We start from the raw sequence: 17,555 nt of genomic DNA, 5'->3' as shown, positions 1-17,555 counted from the left end.
CTTCTTCAGCGTTATGTAGTTTGTCAATGGACTCAAAATATTATCCGATCAAAAATTTGTCAAATGGAATTGTATGCCAAACGTCCATTATGCCTAACGTTTGTTATTCCTAATGTTTTTATGCCTAACGTCCTTTAGGCCTAATGGGGTATACTCCGTGTTATGATAATATAAGATTTTTGAAATGATTCTTAACCATTAAAATAATTATGATCAGCTCTCTAGAAACAGCCATTTTCAAGTTATTTCAAGCTTTATGCAAAATATATAAATTTAATTATAAAATAAGCCTTTTTTATAAGTTCTTGGCGTTTTTTCATCAAGTACAATATGTTACAAAAGTATAGGCTATATTTCTCTCTACTGATTTTTTTTTCTTGATGAAGAATCGCGAACAACTATGGGAAATGGTCGATTTCATTATTTGATTAATATTTTCTTGCAATAGACTTGAAATAACTCGGAAATTACTCTTTCTAGAGAAATGATCATGATAATCCCTATGGTTAAGGATAGATCTGAGATTCGTGTTAATTTATCAACACGTATTTATTTTGACAAAAAAAAAAGATTTTCGGCCAAAAGTTGATCTAAAAAAAAAAAATCCACCGTGGAACTTCATCCGAAACATCTGTTTCCCTTCAATATTCAATATTAAAAAAATTAAGTCTATTGAAAATGGGTTTCTATATTTGAATATTCCATTATAGTAAAGATTTTTTTCAGAACATCTATTTTCTCCTTGTAGTTCAAACGGTTAAATATAACTTTTTCATAGAATATTTTTTCTCTAAAATCAACATTTCCATACTGGAAACATGTGTAAAATTTAATCCAAATCGAAGACAATCTTCAAGTTTATTCAAGTAATTTCCTATTTACCGTTCATGTATCTGAAAATATTACCATTCTTTTATTTTTTGTGATACTTTCAACAGTTCCTCAGGACGTTACATTAAATATTCTGCCCACAACCGCAACAAAAGCCCTTAATAATAAAAAAGTAGACCTAGACATTGAGGAAATGGAGCACCAAATGTGTATTTTTGGTCAGTATGGGAAGCAATTAATTTTTTTGAATATAGCCTTGAGCTCATCAATACCCATTCGAAGCTGAAATTTTGTACAGCTAATGTTGCAGTCAGAACATGAATTTGATGGAAATATAATTGCTGAGCAGTATTTCTCTTAATAATTATCTTATCAGATTCAGTCACTAAATTGCTCCACTAAATCCATCAAAGAACCTACCAAATAGTTGCTTAATGATTTTTCCCTCGAAAAATTCTCGAGGAAATGCATTTTGGGATTAATCGAAACCATTGCAAACACCTCCAAACATCTTTGACATTTCCTCTTAGAAATCCCTCTAATTTTGCTTCTAGAGATTTTTTTTCTAGAACTTGCTCTAGAGCTCATTCAGAGCTTCTTGAGTTTTTCCATTAGGAGCCGCTAAAAGATGAGAGTAAGGTGGGATAAAAGTTCGAATTTATGGAATAATCAATATTTCCAGAAAAAACTACAACTGTTTAAAGAAATAAATATAAATAAAATCCAGCGTATTGGCCACACTTTTGCTGAATAAACTTGTGTCCCAATATTTAACCATGTTAAGTTATAATACTTCCAAATTTTAATTTTCCCAAAGAAGGGTTAAATTTAATATACCCAAAAATAGTAGTATTTGTTTGCATAACTATGCTCAATTGCTAAATTATGATGTCTTATAGGTAAGGCAAATAGTAAAAATGGACGCTAAATGTTTGTTCTCGAATACCTACAGAACGACTCATGCGATTTGTACCGGGTCTATTTCGTGTGGTTGGTTTTCATGCAGTGAAGGTTTATGAGGGTAAAAATTTGACATTTTTTTTATGAAATTATGATATTTCTTCAATTTCATTAAAATTAAACGGATATTACATGCTATAACACCGTTGTCCGGATTTTGATCCAAAAGTGTCCGGAATAAAAGACATCATTTGCATAAGGTGTCCGGATTTACAGACAAGACATGTTTCAGTATTTGACTGTTTTTTATGTTAAAATCCTGATTTTTACCAAATATGTTATCAGTTTTGGGAAGATCTGGCTTGAAACAATCTATGAAGCAATATTACATTGAGGATATTATTATTAGAGTTTAAACATTTGTGGCACCTTAAGCGTCCGGGTATCGATGCACCACGGTATGCTACGGGTCGTCTTTCTTCCATTGCTAATAATAAATCTTCGAGCTGTTTAGTAGAATACCTATAAGTAGATGAAAAAACCGAATTTAGTACTATACCATTTAATTCCACTAGAGTTTGTATCCTTTGACAGATACGCGTATTTCGACCTCAACTGTAAGGCCGTCTTCAGTGTCGTGTACTAGACTCGACTAAGTCGAGTCTAGTACACGACACTGAAGACGGCCTTACAGTTGAGGTCGAAATACGCGTATCTGTCAAAGGATACAAACTCTAGTGGAATTAAATGGTATAGTACTAAATTCGGTTTTTTCATCTACTTCCATTGCTAAGATTTTCAAGATTTCAATGTATGCGATTCCCATCTATGCATCCCACACCATTAATCAGTGGTTCAATCCATTTTTGAAGTTTTCCAATGCAATTTCGCGCGAAATCCGTCGAACCGATCAAATTTATCGTGACAGTTCATTCGGTATAAACAAAAATATTACATATTTCAGTCATCGGTGACTATGATGATTCTGATGGAAAATCATGAACTCGAGCGTTTTGGTCTTTCAATTTGAACACAATTTTTCCACCAGTGCTAACCGTTGCTTGTTTGCTCGTCTCGCACGAAACCGTTTTCAAGGTGCACACTTAAGGGATGATTCAAATATTACGTAACGCAAAATTTGACAATTTTAGACCCCCTCCCATACTCGGATCATTTTCATGAAAAAATTAGCTTGACAGCAGCTCGGCTGCTTGTTGATATCCACTTCGCACCCCCAGAATCAAAAATTGGTTCTCAAGTCTTGTGCTCTTGAAAATTTGAGGTGTGGCTTCGTTTTATAATTACCTTAACGACTGTCCAAATCGTGAGTGGCCCAAACAAAGACGCGTAACACGATTGATTCTTCTGCCCACCCCCTCAGGGACAAGCACTACCGACACTACCGAAAGATCATTCACTACTCGGATCAAGAATTGTTTCAAAACATCTATGCAAAAACTAATACATCTCGAAGCATCTTTACGGTAGGCCAAACTAAACCCTATCATAAGAAATCTAATGATATTTGATGCAATGAATAGTTTAACTGAAAAATAAAATGTTTACTCTTAAAAACAACAAACAAATATAATTTTCCCAAACATTAATCGATTTCTATAATATTTGGAGTGAAAGTCTCTTACTCTAAACAGATATTTGATGGTAATGATAAACAGTGTAGTTTGTTTCTGCAGTGCAGTTATAAATAACGTATAAAGTAACCAAAGATCTCAGAATGCCAATAAGTATACTTGGTCGATGCACCAAAAAATTACGTCTGTAGTGCCCCACAGTTAAATCAAAAATTCTACTATGATACTTCGTAAAAGTGCAATAAGAAATTATTCGAAATTCAACAATAAATTTTGCAGGTCAGATACTTCGAAAGATTTCAACAAAAAATCACGCCTGCGATTATTCAAAGATTTTCTAAGGAGTTCGTTAATGATTTCCTTGAATGATTCCAAAAGATGTTCGCAATATTTTTAGGAATTCACAAAAATGGCCATTATAAGATGCTTTGTATGTTTCTAGCTCACTAGGAGTAAAACATTGGTAATAAGAAATTTCCGAATACTTTGTGGGATATTCATTCAACAATACAGATATCTGTCAACATCATACATTGCTGGTAGATATAAGAGGATTCAGCCAATTGTTTGAGTGGAAACAATGAAGATTTTAGAATTTCTTCAATCCCGTCAATACAAGGACCTTGCCTGACAACTTATTACAAACATTTCTGGTGAAATCTAGCAAAATATTCCAGAAATTTTCTACAGTAACATTTTCTTAGTAACATTTTCCAACTCGAACTGGAAAACTATCTTAGTTTAAAAAAAGGTGTTCCTTAGACAAAATACTAGACAAATTCGTCAAGGAGCTCTTGAAATAATGTTTGGAGTAAACCTCTTAAGAAACTCTTCAATGATATTTTGAAAATTTCTCGAGTTGACTTATGTTGAAATCGGGAAGAGCTCCTGAGGAAAATACAGTCAAGAAGTGTTCTTCACGAGAAGATTCACATGGCTTAAGAGGGAATTGAACTCACACCCCACGGCACCATGCGCTTAACCCACAAAAATTTCTAGAACTCTTGGAGTAGTTGCTGGAGTAAAAGAATCTCAGAATGTATATCGAAAAGACATTCTTGAAGAAATCCTAGAAGGTGTTCTCAGAGCAATCTCGTTATTACAGAGATGGGATCGGTAGAAATAGTTTCGGTTGTCGCGCAACATCCTTTCTTTTTCATGTTCAACATGAAATACCTCTTGATCTAGATTAAATGTAGAAAAACCATCTTCGATATAGTGGATACGAGTAACTGACACTGAAGAAGGCTACACATGGTTGTGGAAATATGCGTATCTTTCAATGGTATGTAATAAGGACAGAATTAAAAGGTACAAAGTACTCAAGTCTACTTTTTTGATTCTCTATTGAGATTCTGCTCAGATGGTTTGAATACATTTAAAAAAAAAATGACAAAGTTGTTTAGGATATCAAGGGGTAACATGTGGTGGACATTCTGGTTCAATGTCTGTGGATATCTGTGTTGAAAAATAAAAATAAAAATCACAACTACACAAAGTACAAAGTACACAGCGCGACAGCCCCAAGGTCAAAGAATAGTTCCTCGTTAAATTAATGTTATAGTTTATTGTTGAATCTTAGAATATTAACCTGAAGTAAAATTTCTTCCAGAATATTTTGAAAAACTCTTCTAAGGATACTTGGATTGTTGTTTCTTGAAGAGATGCTGATGGAACTTATACAAGTGAAATGTTGGAAGAACTGTGTGAAAGCATTTTAAAATCCAACAACAACAAGGTTCAAGCTATGTTGAAGAGTTTATCAACCCTTCCAGGACGGACGACATTACATTTTTATAATCAAATTAATGTTGGTAATTGGCAACACTCCAAAACGAATTGCAATATTTGTGAGGTATTATGGTCTACATGTAACTTATTGTCTATGGAGAGTTGAAAGTGGAGATAACGTAAATGTGAGCAGCCCTGAATGAGCCGTTCCGAAAATAGGTGTCCAAAGTGATGCTTCGTTCCAAGGGAATTTAATGGTCACAGTGAAATTGTCGGTCAATGAGACAGCAACCAAACGAACCTTCTAACTGTCTCCAATCTGGAATTGATCAAGCCGCTAAATGAACCAATTACCAAATGGTCGGAAAATTGAACCATTACGCATTTTGGACTCCACTTTTCTACTGTGGAAAAGAGTGATTGTACTCTAGAGTGTAACGTTGAAAATGCCCATTTTGTTTGGAATTTGTAAATAACAGACTTATATTCCGAACACTCGGTTTTTGTATGATGATTTGGTTGAAATGTTTCGCTAAAATATGTCATACACATAGCAGGAAATGGCAGTCAATAGCAATTCAATTTTATCGTCTTCTTATCTATTTTAAACCTCGGGAGTAGTAATGATTCTCTAGTTCGAAGCGAGTATAACCAACTGAAATAATTAAATTTGCGAAATTATTAATTTCAATGCAATTAATTCATGCTGTTCGAAATTTGAATCAAATTGTTCGGAATATGAGGCAGAATGAACACAGTGTTCGCCATTCAAATCAAAATGTTGTTCCATATTTTAAGTAAAAACAATACTTCACAAGTTAAATAAATATTTCTATCAGCGCACCTAATAGCTAACAGTTTGAATTTGCGAATAAATTAAAATGTTCACAAATATCAGCTCACTTATGCCCATCATAAGTATTTGAAGTCACTGTTAGCCTCAAGTATTCGGAATATGAGTCAAAACGGTACATGTTTGAGATCATTTGAACCCTTGAAAAACCTGACAACGTCCATGTTACTAACCCTCCCTTCGGAGCGCAGGAGCACTCACTAGCAAAAGCGGAATTCTGCTGGCTGACCACCGCCATCACAAAATCGGTGTGGACACGGTCCATCGAGCGTAATTTATCTGCCCATTTCATCTGCAGGATTTTACGATTTTATCCCATGTGTATCGAATGGATCGATTAGAGCGATTATTTCATAAATGGAAAGAAATTTGATTGAATTGAAAGTTAAATTATTTTCACCCACGGCAAGTTGCCTACCATCATACTCACCGAGAGGGACGACAAGGGACCAACACAGACACATTCACTCTGTAAATATAAAAAAAATATCCTTTTCCCCCAATCATTATTCTCGCGCGGTAAACGATGGTACATAGGCCGACCATCCACCCTTCACTTCCCATCGAGTATTCTATATACAGTCCAGTATAACGATCTGACTAGGAGGAAAACAGACTTGCCACCTAAGGACGACTTATACGCAGTTTCCCATTTTTGTGTTGTGAGATACCACCCCCGCACATCGCACACAAGCCCTGAAGCGATTGTTTTATGATGCTGCTGCCTCTTTTAGTTTCCCGTTTTTTTTCTGTTTCGAGTTAGGCAAAAAGCCCCTTTTCGTCGATTTTTCCCGAGGGGATTGGAATTGTGGTTGTGATGATGGGTTTTCCGGATGCGAACGTTGGCATGGAAACAGATTTTGAGAGGTTTTCTTGAAGCGAGGAGGTTGTCATGCGATGTGAACGATTGTAGGGATGATCAATTTAGGGACAAAACGGTTTTGGATAGAGAGTTATCGGATTTCTGAATGCCTTAAAATTTCGGATGAAATTGTTCGAGTTTGAGGAATAAGAATATCTAGAAACACATATTGCTGGTAGTTAGATATCCAAATTCCTTGAGTAACCACATATAGATTGTAAGAATAATTTCTGAAATGGTAAAGATATACACATATAGGGGCTTCAAGAGGAATCGATGAAGAAAAAATTTCATAATCAAATACTTAGAAATTCCTAGAAAAATCGCTGAGTATTTCCTAAACGAGTCCTCAAAGATGTTACAAAATAAATTTTCGGAGATATTTATTGAAAAAACTACTCTGCAGTCAACGTGGCAAAAGTTTTTGCACAGGTTTTTGAGTAAAAAATGCCAAAAAACGAATTCGTAGACGAAACATAACTATCACCTAGGGGACGGACCTGGTGTAGGGGTTAGAACACACGCCTCTCACGCCGAGGACCTGGGATCGAATCCCATCCCCGAGATAGTCACTGAAAAATTTCAGTGTCGACTTCCTTCGGAAGGGAAGTAAAACCGTTGGTCCCGAGATGAACTAGCCCAGGGCTAAAAATCTCGTTAATAAAGATAGAAAAAAAATAGAACTATCACCTAGCCATCCACATCCCTCGATCAAAGTTTATGATTCACCTCCTGCTAGCGACTTCTCACGATTCCGACACTTGCCAAACTCCATTTTGATTACGGCTTTGTTCCCACCGATCGACCGCTATAAAAAACGCCTCATCCAATCAAAAACGAGAACTCACCGGGCTTCCCGCATACTTTTTTACTTTTCACGTCACACGCCGAAAAAAATATACCGCCATCCAATGGCAGCGCGCAGCAAACCCTCCAAATACCCCGAACGGAACGACGTGCGGTATATAAAGCCCACAGAACTGTAAACGTAAAAAAACGCCCGCCTGATGCCTTCATATCGCATCGCAACGCCAGCAGAGGGGGAGAAGTTTCGTTATTGCGCCATCTCGATCTAATAATGTCGAGTCGTAAACATTTCCGAAGTATGGAACGGACCAGAAGGGAACGTGCCTCGAGCTCGTCGAAAACACAAAGGAACTCAGCTGCCAGCTTTTCCCCCTGCCTGCGTTGGATTATTTTTTTCTGATTCGGCTGTTTTTATAGAGGGCACTCACGCACACCGAGTTGGGCGAAAGTGTTTGGAAATTAGGGAGAAGTTTTTTTTTTCGGTAGGCATTAATGTTTTGCTTTTGTTGATGATTGGGACGGGGTACAAGAAAAATAGATTTCCCCCACTATGTTGAGGGATAAGGTTTCATGTAGGGGAACTGTTCTATCGTTGGATGGAACTTTAAGAACTTAGCCGAATTTCCAGAATTCCTGTGGATTTTGAGCTTTTTCCAAATCCTTCAAATTGTATATCATATAAAATAACTATAATTATATATCAAATAGAATATTATACGATTTTTTTGGGAACTAAATGAAATTTTGGCATATACAATCTACTCTAAATAGCTCAAGTTTTCATATCTTGATAGTGAGTTGTAGAAGCTTGGTAATAGTGTTTTTTTTATGGCAGTCTCCATGAAACACAGTTGCACTAATGTTGTACTTTGTAATGCTTCTTCAAATAACATCACCACTGAAGAAACTTCCACCTTAAGGTGATTATAAAAAGAAGCCAAACTTTGAATTTTCAAGTGCACAAGACTGCAGAATCTGACAACAGTTCGTGTTGAAAATCAATCAAATTACTTGCTTGCTGGTGATGACCAATGGGATAAATTTTCAACGCGGAGCGCTGTTTGGTTCTCAAGTCTTGTGCTCTTGAAAATTTGAGGTGTGGCTTCGCTCTATAATCACCTTAATTATGGTTTGACATAGAATTTTAATGGTGACATAGAACGGAACAAGGCGTCCTTACCAATAGGCATTTGTGAACACAACTATTGACTTATATTTGAAAACATATAATCATTTCTGTATTTGTTTTTCCTGTAATGATATTTAACAATTAATCGTTATTGAAATATTTTCATTTAAAATTGACACCTTAAAAAAATAATGCAAATTTTCAAAGTGCGTGTTTTGCTTAAATGCACGGTAAATGGTAGCTTGGCGGTAGATTGCATCCTGAAAACTTTCATGTTATTTACTTTAGCACTCTTGTTCTACCTATGAAAAACCATTTTGGATGAAATAGCTGTTCAATCGGAAGTCAGAGATGAAAAGACATGACAATTAACATATTCGGCCACTATTCACTATAAGCGAGTGATACGACCGGATTCAAATTGTTTGGTGTGTTGAGAAATTTAATGTCATTCCATGCGCGTGTCCTCCAGGGATGGGGCACAGGTATTTCCACCTTGTGTCCTAGCTAGAGCTTTGGTTTAAGCGCCAACTCGCTCTTTGAAACGAGAAAACAAATTGACAAATCTCTGAACTAGCCTTTGTTTCATTGAAAAATAGCACTTATATTGGAACCAACTCACCAGATCCGATCTATGCAAATAATTCCATTCGTCACGCAATTGGTCATCCCCAAAAGCAGCGCGCTGTGGTTATGTACGAAAAACGATGATTTTCCCACATACATGTACGAATTACAACAATGCTTGTGCTCAGACAGGACGGACTAGATGATATTTTGTTTGGTATTCAAAAGAAATATCAAGGGCTCCGTCAATAAAGATTTTTCTGATGCTGTTTCAATATAGATGTACCATCAAATAGATAAGTTACATTATTACAGCGAATGATGCCAATATTTTGACATTTCAAACGCATGGGGTACGTTTTTCTGAAACTATTAAAAAACACTTGGTTCAGTCTGTCAGGACACCGGCCGATTATAACACAGTTTGTTATGAGTTATCTAAAAGCAATTTGGAATCGAATTGAAATAACAAATTTTGTTGTACCGTAAAACGGGGTATCTTTGATAATGCGGGTAACTTTGATAGTGCGTAACCGACCACATACTAAACGAAATATCATAATTTCTGTTAATCAGTTAAGCAAAACGAATGCAAAACTAAAGAATATTAGTATGACACTAAGTGTTTCAAATATGCATAAAAATACCACCAGATTTGTTTTTCATGTATTTGGCAAAAACATCAGAAGTTGCCGATAGAAGATATTGATTTTTATCTTCTATAGGTTCTATAGGCAATTTCTGATGTTTCAGAAGTTGATTTCATCAACAATTTCATGAAAAACTTTTTCATAAGTTTCAGCAGAAATTCCCTTAAGATCTTTGATAAAACACGTTGAGCAACATAAACAATTCTTTCATAATTATTGCTATAGTGATTTGACGGTTAATTTCACCAAACCCTCGAAAAACAGAAATTGTAGGAGCTGTTCTGCCAACATAAAACTATAGAATATATCAAATGTGTGTTTTATTTTGCTCTAGAAATTCATCCCAAAATAAATTTCTTTCTGAATTCTGCCAAAAACAATCCAATCATACAAGGAATATCGGAAGGAATGTTATCAAAATTTACATATGTATTCTTATGCTTTTTTTTTTCAACAATTCGGTAAAAAGTTTCCAATCATTCAAATCCTCATATTTTCCTAAGAATCTAAGAAACATTTTAAATAAGTTGCCTCAAGATTCCTTCTTGTTTTGTTTTGTTTTTATTTGAAAGTAGTTTTACAGAAAACTATCGATACCTATGAAATATCGAATCAAAAGTATCAAAACCTACTTGATTCATATGAGTAGTTTTTATTATTGAGCAAACATAGAACGAAAACGATTTCGACAAGCTTTTTCAATGATCAGATTGCAGATTTATTCTTTCGATAAAATTTCGTGATTGAAACAGGATTTCTCAAAAATACTTTTGTTCCAGTCGTTTAAACTGGTCAGCTTTATGCCGACCGCATTCTAGGGCTCCATTTTCAACAATATTCCCCCAAATCCTACCGGTCGGAAAGCTCCAATACTCGCTTAATAACTTTGAGATGATCATGTGTTCGCAACGTTTCATAAAACGAGAATAATGGTTTTATGAAACGTTGCGTATGTATCTTAACTAGCATTTCAAAATTTTTCTTTTTTTGGTGTGCCCAGCCCACTTGAGTCTGCCGATTGGTAATACACTTAACCTTCCGGTCGTCGCGCGGTTTGGCACCGTCAGAACCACCAAGCTGGTGTTGTGATCGAGAAGCGAGGTTTTTTTGACCAGTGTTGTACAAAATACAACAGCGCGACGACTGAAGTGTTAATAAAAACCACTTCAAACTGGCACAAAGTCCAAAAAATTTTGTTCTAGGAAATTTTTTTCAGTGTGCGAGTCTTGGAGAATCCTATATGCTTCTATAGTGGACTTCTAAGAAATTTCAGAGGACAAACTTCCATAAATGGTCGTTTTAGGTTAATATAATTAGCAAATGTTTTCAGCTGGTATATCTTAATGGAAAATAGAAACAGACTAAGGTTGTACTCATTTATAACTTGACAAAAATACTACCAAAGCTTATATCAAGATAATAATGGTCGCAAAATTAAAAAAAAAACTTCCGTTTTTCAACCAACTCAATCCTACATTCAAAGTTATCAGTTAATCGTACCCTTCAGGTAAATTACCAAAAATCCAGGTCTTACAGACTTCCTGTAAGAGCAGGTGCTCCTCAAGGCACCATTCTGGAACCAACATTGTACAATAATTTCACATCAGACTCATTTGAGTTTTCTAAGGAGTGTCAAAAATTTTTGTTTGTGGATGACACAGGGCTCTCCACCAAAGGAAGAAGCAAATCCTGGTAGTGAATGTTCATAGTCCTTTAGATTCATTATCTCTAAGAGGTTATGATAATTATGAATACGAAATTCCTGACTCATAAAAGTCCACTTGTCATATAAACAAGACCTTATCTGTAATCATAATGTACCAGTAGTGTTTGTTCGATTTTGATAGAATTCATTTTTGACAGTTTGATTTTGAAAACATTCGGTTTAAACACCGTGTTAAAATTTAACAGTTGTTGTTGAATTTTCACATGTAATAATTAAAACTTATGTTAAAAATGAATTTACAGCTCGATTACCTATGAATAACTCATTTTCGAATCCAGTAAACTTGAGAAACAAAAAAGGTTCGTTCATGACCACATACAATTTTCGGACGCATAACCAAAATCTAACGAACACTCTATCCTAAATAATGTAATGCATTAGCTTAGATATCGTTTTCCTTGTAGTTCATATTAAAAAAATAAAGCAACACACGCACAGCTTCACCACTAATTAGATATCAACACCAACACACGCCAAATAAAACAAACACACAAAATGCAACTAAACTTTTACCTTCTACCTAGAACAAAATTTTGCTCTCGCGTTAATTCAAATGCAAATCCTTACGCAGCTTGGTGTAGATTACCTATTTGAAATATGCTCTCACTTTCTGCTAGTTTTGGTACCTTTTCTGCTTGTTCACCATGTTCTTCTTTTATCACGATAGCCTCCACTGTTTTCTTCAACTTGTGTTTCAGCAATACGAACCTGTTTCCTTCATCGGTAGAATAGATCGCTGCTGCTGTAAAAACCTTTCGCTCGCTCGCGATTTTCACCTCGATCTCGGAATTCTCTCATTGTTTTGTACATACCAGAAGGAGGATAGAAAGAAATTCCGTCATACTTTTCCGTAGTGTTTGCTCTACTCACGCTCTGCCTGCTGTATGAACTAGTTTCGGCAATGGAAGCATCTTACAGTACACACTTCTTAGATGGAATGGGAATGCCACAATCTTAATAGTTTCCGAGTAGTCAATTCAGTAGTTTCGCATCCCCTGGCGCTTCTAGGAGATCTCACCTGAACCACTCGCATCACCACAACACAATCTAGACACAGGACGTCGATCAGAGGCCTCTCCCCCAAAACTCTCGGGTTCAGACCAGTCTCAGAATGTCTCTCCATCTTCCCATCCCATTCCCCATTGCAGGTTTCAGACACGGATCTGGAAGTGATCGAAGCGACCGGCCGAAGTCTGGCAGATGATTCCGGTGCAGTGGCGGCATCGACGGCAGCGGCAACTATTCCGGACATTCGCAATCGGTACAAAATCCTTCTTATTTTCCCTTCTACTATCTCTATTATTTGATCTGTTATTCATACGTATTGTTTTCAACCCAAATTACCCCCCAAAACGAAAACGAACGACGACGCTGCGTAGTCCACCGGCACCACTGCCGTATCGTCCAATGTCGGCCGGGCCGATTCTCCACCATCATCCACCATCATCGTCGTCATCGTCCCGTCATCTCAATACATCGCAGAGCCATCTGGCGGATTTGGGCAGCCATGGGACACCGAATCGGGTTGCATTCGGGGCAGGGCTCGGGGCCGCCTCGCCGCCAGCCGGTGTCCTCGGGCTCAATCCTCTGTATCACCCGAATCGACACAAAATTTCCTCGTCGTCTAGCGATGTGGTCAAACAGTTGAAGAACAAGGTGATTTGAAGCGATTTGATTCTAGTGTTTTGTTTCCGGTGTGCGGCAGTGTTGCCAGCTGTCAAAAAGCGCCGAAACAATTTATTTTTGACTTGGATGAATTCTGTTGAATTCACAGAACAGACCAAAAACAGGAAAGAAAGAGAGCAAAGCAAAACACCACCACAGTCACAACTCCAATACAAGAAACTCCTATTAGGGACCACATTTCACACAAAACTAGTCAATAACCATATAATATGTGTTAGACATAGTATTGTTTAACTGTTTAGAGCAAAATATCCATAAACATAGATAGACTTTCGTTATTGTTAACCCTTATACTTCGTCAAAAAATACACACAAAACTGTCAAACCCCCCCGAACCCTACTACATACTATCAACTACAAACACAGTTCAACCAATGTTTGTCTTTTTGAGAGCCCGTGTTGTTGAATTTTTTTTTGGCATCCTACCACATGAACACTGTTTTGATAATCGTACATGAGAAAGAGCTCTTCAATGAAAACTTCTGAGAAACCAAAGAACCATAGTTCGAATGACTCAAGTTGTGATTTTTCTTCTTTCTTTCTCGTGTGCTTTTGTCTTTTTCTTCCTACCTACCTCGGAATGCCTGCAGGATTACAATGATCCGTCACGACCTAGGAGAGGCAGCGAGACTCAGCTATCGAGGGCGGACTACGACTCGGTGAGTATGATGTTGGTAATATGCGTTTAGGATACTACACGGTAAAAAGTAATCACGATGATATCTAAGTTTTTGGCCTATCTAGGTTAAAATAAGCATTTCCTCCCGACCCAGACTTGAACTATGATCACATACATGTCTATGCTTCTATCTTCGGAGTGCAAGTCTTATTTCTTACCTGCCCAAGTAATATAAAGTGCATGTAGAAGGTTATTTATTAGAATAAGCAACTTGTCTGAGGTTGTTTTGTAGCGTTTTCAGCAGCCCTGTCGTCCTGCTTAGTCGCGCTTAGTCGACGACTAAGAAGCTTTTCTAAGATTTTTTTTTACAATTTTCGCCTTGATTAATGAAAAAATATAGGAGGAGTGATAAACCATTGCGAGATCATGTGTATCCTAACGCCCTGTAAGACATCAATAGACATTTTCAAGCTATATCAACGCCCTGGAGTAATTTGACTTTATTATACGTAGACCAGGTGCATCTGAACGCCCTGTAAGACATTAGCCCTGGAATAAGCTGACTATATAGTGATAAGATGCACTTCAACGCCCTGAGGACGGAATTTGGCATTTCCTCCTCATTTTCTTAAAAAAACTCTGCACAAGCCTCGTTTAGATTTTTTTTCGGTTCTTTTTATTATCTTGATCATGCTTGTAAGGGATGAAATCATGAAAATTAGTATGATAAGAATGAATCGGAACCTACACAGAAAAAAATATTTAATTTTCAATGTGATGTAAACTGAAGTCTACTGTAAAAATAAAACAAATTCGTGTGTTGTTACAGCATCATATAAATTTAAATGAATGTACATTCAATTTTCAACTATAAATGGTTGAATATTACATTATCGTGTTAATTTAAAGTGAATTTGATTGAAAAATAATTGATTGGTCGTTGAAATTTAGGTTTATTTTGATGCTCCAAATATGTGCATGAATATAAACTTAAATTTACAACATATTTTTAGCTGTGTAATATAACTACAACCAAATTTTGTTTGTTGTTTACCTGGACAGAATGAGTCATGTTTTGTCGTAAGTGGGGTAACTGTAGACGCAAAGTGCATATTTGACAACAGAGGTCAATTTTGGGCTGCCGGATGTCCCCGTGGGAACCAGAGCTAGAGGACAATTGGAATTGATCTCCAATACCGTGAAATGGCTCATTCCTTAAGTCTTGTTATGAATAAGTTAAATAAAGACTGAATATGGATATTTACCAAGAATAACCAATTTTGGAACCACCGGAAGCTCCAGGAAGAACCTGTCATTGGGGACATTTCTGTTTTCACATCGAAACATATTATGCGACGGCTTAGTTTTTTTATTTCTTGTCGTGAATAGCGCAACTGTAGACGTACATCAAACTATTGTGGCCGCTTTTAGGCAAACAGATATTCCCGAGGAAACCTGTGGTTGGGGATAATTGGAATTGAACTCCAATATAAGTACTGTCCATTTTATAGAGTGGACAGCTTGTTTATGCTATATCTTTTTTGTTTATTGATAAAATCGTAATCGGGTTTCTGTGCATCGTTCAACCATTATTCCACAATGTTATGAAAAGATAAAATCTTACAAGATGCTTTTGGTTGAAGAAATTAATGGTTTTACCAATAACTCCGAAGAAAAACTGTTCATCAAAGTTAGGAATTATTTTTCGCACAACAAAAATCCTTATTTTCATGAACAAAATTGTGTGTTGGTATCCATTACTATTTTAATATAGGTAGAGCTTGACAAAATCAATAATATGTCACCATTCTTTGATACTAGATCGCTCTGGGGGTCTATCCTTTATGGGCAAATTGGCTGATACACCATCCTTTTACTCCCAGAAAATAAAGTAAAGAAGAAAGCGTGTTTAAAATTGGTTTAGATTACTAAAGAATATATTTGTATAAATAAGAGCCAAATCGTGAGTTTTAACCGCGTTCTTAATATAAATTTTACTCTTTATGTCGTTTCATTGAAAAATCTCATACTTTTAAAATAATTTACGCATATTTATCGATCTACAGCAAATTATAGACGTTTTTCTTCAAATATTTTGATAAGAAATCTCATAATAACGTATTATGAAAATAATATGTAGAAAATAAATTCGATTTCATCACAACAGCACAATGAGAATTTTGATTATTGTCATTGTGCTTTGAGAAGTCTTCTGAAAAAAAAAAACACAATGTGAGGTGGGGACTAAATAAGCAACTCTTTGAAGGAATAGGTTATTTCTCATATTATTACTTTATTTGCACTTCCGTACTTTGAACCTAACAATTATACTCCATCAGTTAACTTTCAATTTAAAATATTTTTCTTCAGAAAAATCGGTGAATAAATGATATTGTTGCTCCAAAAATAACTTGATATTTTGCAGCAGGCTTTTGATTGTTGATGCTTCCGAAGAACAAGCCTTTTTCGAAAATAAAAAATATAGATCGTCGAATTTTCCAGAATTTTTCTAATAATCATTGACATTGATAACCTCAAAAAATTGACCATTCTTAACGTTGTGCCTTATTCGTGCGAAATTTAATTATTTTCATGGCTTTTTTATTATCATAATATTGTATAACATTAGTCGAACAATGCACAGAAAACAGATTTCGATTTCATTAATAAATAAAAAAAGAAATTGCATGTACCGTTTTGATTCATATTACACTCTACTTTGTATGGGAAACATTTCACACGAAATGTTTCAATTTTTGCCGTTCAAAAGTTCTCAATTTCGAGGCTGTTTTTAGTAAGCTTTTTCCATAAATATCTTCGAAAAATTATAATGCCCAACTATCTTGGATGTCTATTTAGTGGTTGGACGATTTCAATTGATGATTTGACTGTTCCATCAATGATTATCATGAGCTGTCCGGAATTCGATTCAAAGTGTCCGGAATATGAGGCAAAAGTGAGGAAGCGTCCGGAATAAGAATCATGCAAATACCACACATTTTGATTTATTTAAAATTATTCAAGTTGCCGAAGCGTATTCTTTACCCACCATTCGAAAGATAAGGGCTTCCTACGCTCGATAACGCTAAGGTATCATACATAATGATTTATTTTGTATGCTCTATGCTGGGTTATACTTCACTGAGTCCTTAAGTGTCCGTAATATGAATCAAAACGGTACATTTTTTAAAATAAACAGTCCTTATGTCATGCGAAGGCTCATTTTTCATGTATTGTCGTGAATAGGGCAACTGCAGTCTCACATTGGATAATTAATGGGCTCTTTTGGGACCATGGGATGTCCCCGAGGGAACCTGTGATTTTATCATGCGACGGCTCATTCTACATGCATTGCCATGAATATAATCCGAAAATTCATATTTTTGGCCATTATTGGGACCACCGGAAATTCCCGAGGAGTACCTTTGGAAACAATTGTCTCATTCTTCATGCCTTGTCATGCAACTGTTGGCTTGAAGAGCATATTTGACTATAATTGTGCTTGAAAACAATGAAAAATATCAAATTATGGCATTCTTAAATTTAGATACACTTATAACCTTTGATGAAGGAAATATGTGTTTCAACTCCTGGAAAAGCCT

The 17,555-nt window shown here is 36.0% G+C and overlaps 1 protein-coding gene across 6 annotated transcripts in view; it reads left to right on the top strand.

Moving 5' to 3' along the window:
• Positions 1-17,555, top strand: part of LOC5567198 (whirlin) — a 506,699-nt gene that overhangs the window by 449,057 nt on the left and 40,087 nt on the right. For 5 of the 6 annotated variants that reach the window (XM_021854220.1, XM_021854219.1, XM_021854217.1 and 2 more), the window contains exons 13-15: positions 12,797-12,909; positions 13,028-13,304; positions 13,925-13,993. In XM_021854220.1, coding sequence (XP_021709912.1) covers positions 12,797-12,909; positions 13,028-13,304; positions 13,925-13,993 — 459 coding nt within the window. The remainder of the gene's footprint in view (positions 1-12,796; positions 12,910-13,027; positions 13,305-13,924; positions 13,994-17,555) is intronic. The other variant, XM_021854221.1, reaches the window with a different exon arrangement.

The sequence above is a fragment of the Aedes aegypti genome, chromosome 3 (genome assembly GCF_002204515.2).
Source record: "Aedes aegypti strain LVP_AGWG chromosome 3, AaegL5.0 Primary Assembly, whole genome shotgun sequence".
Lineage (NCBI taxonomy): Eukaryota > Metazoa > Arthropoda > Insecta > Diptera > Culicidae > Aedes > Aedes aegypti.
Note: the sequence above shows the minus strand (reverse complement) of the source record. Positions and strands in the feature narration are given on the sequence as shown.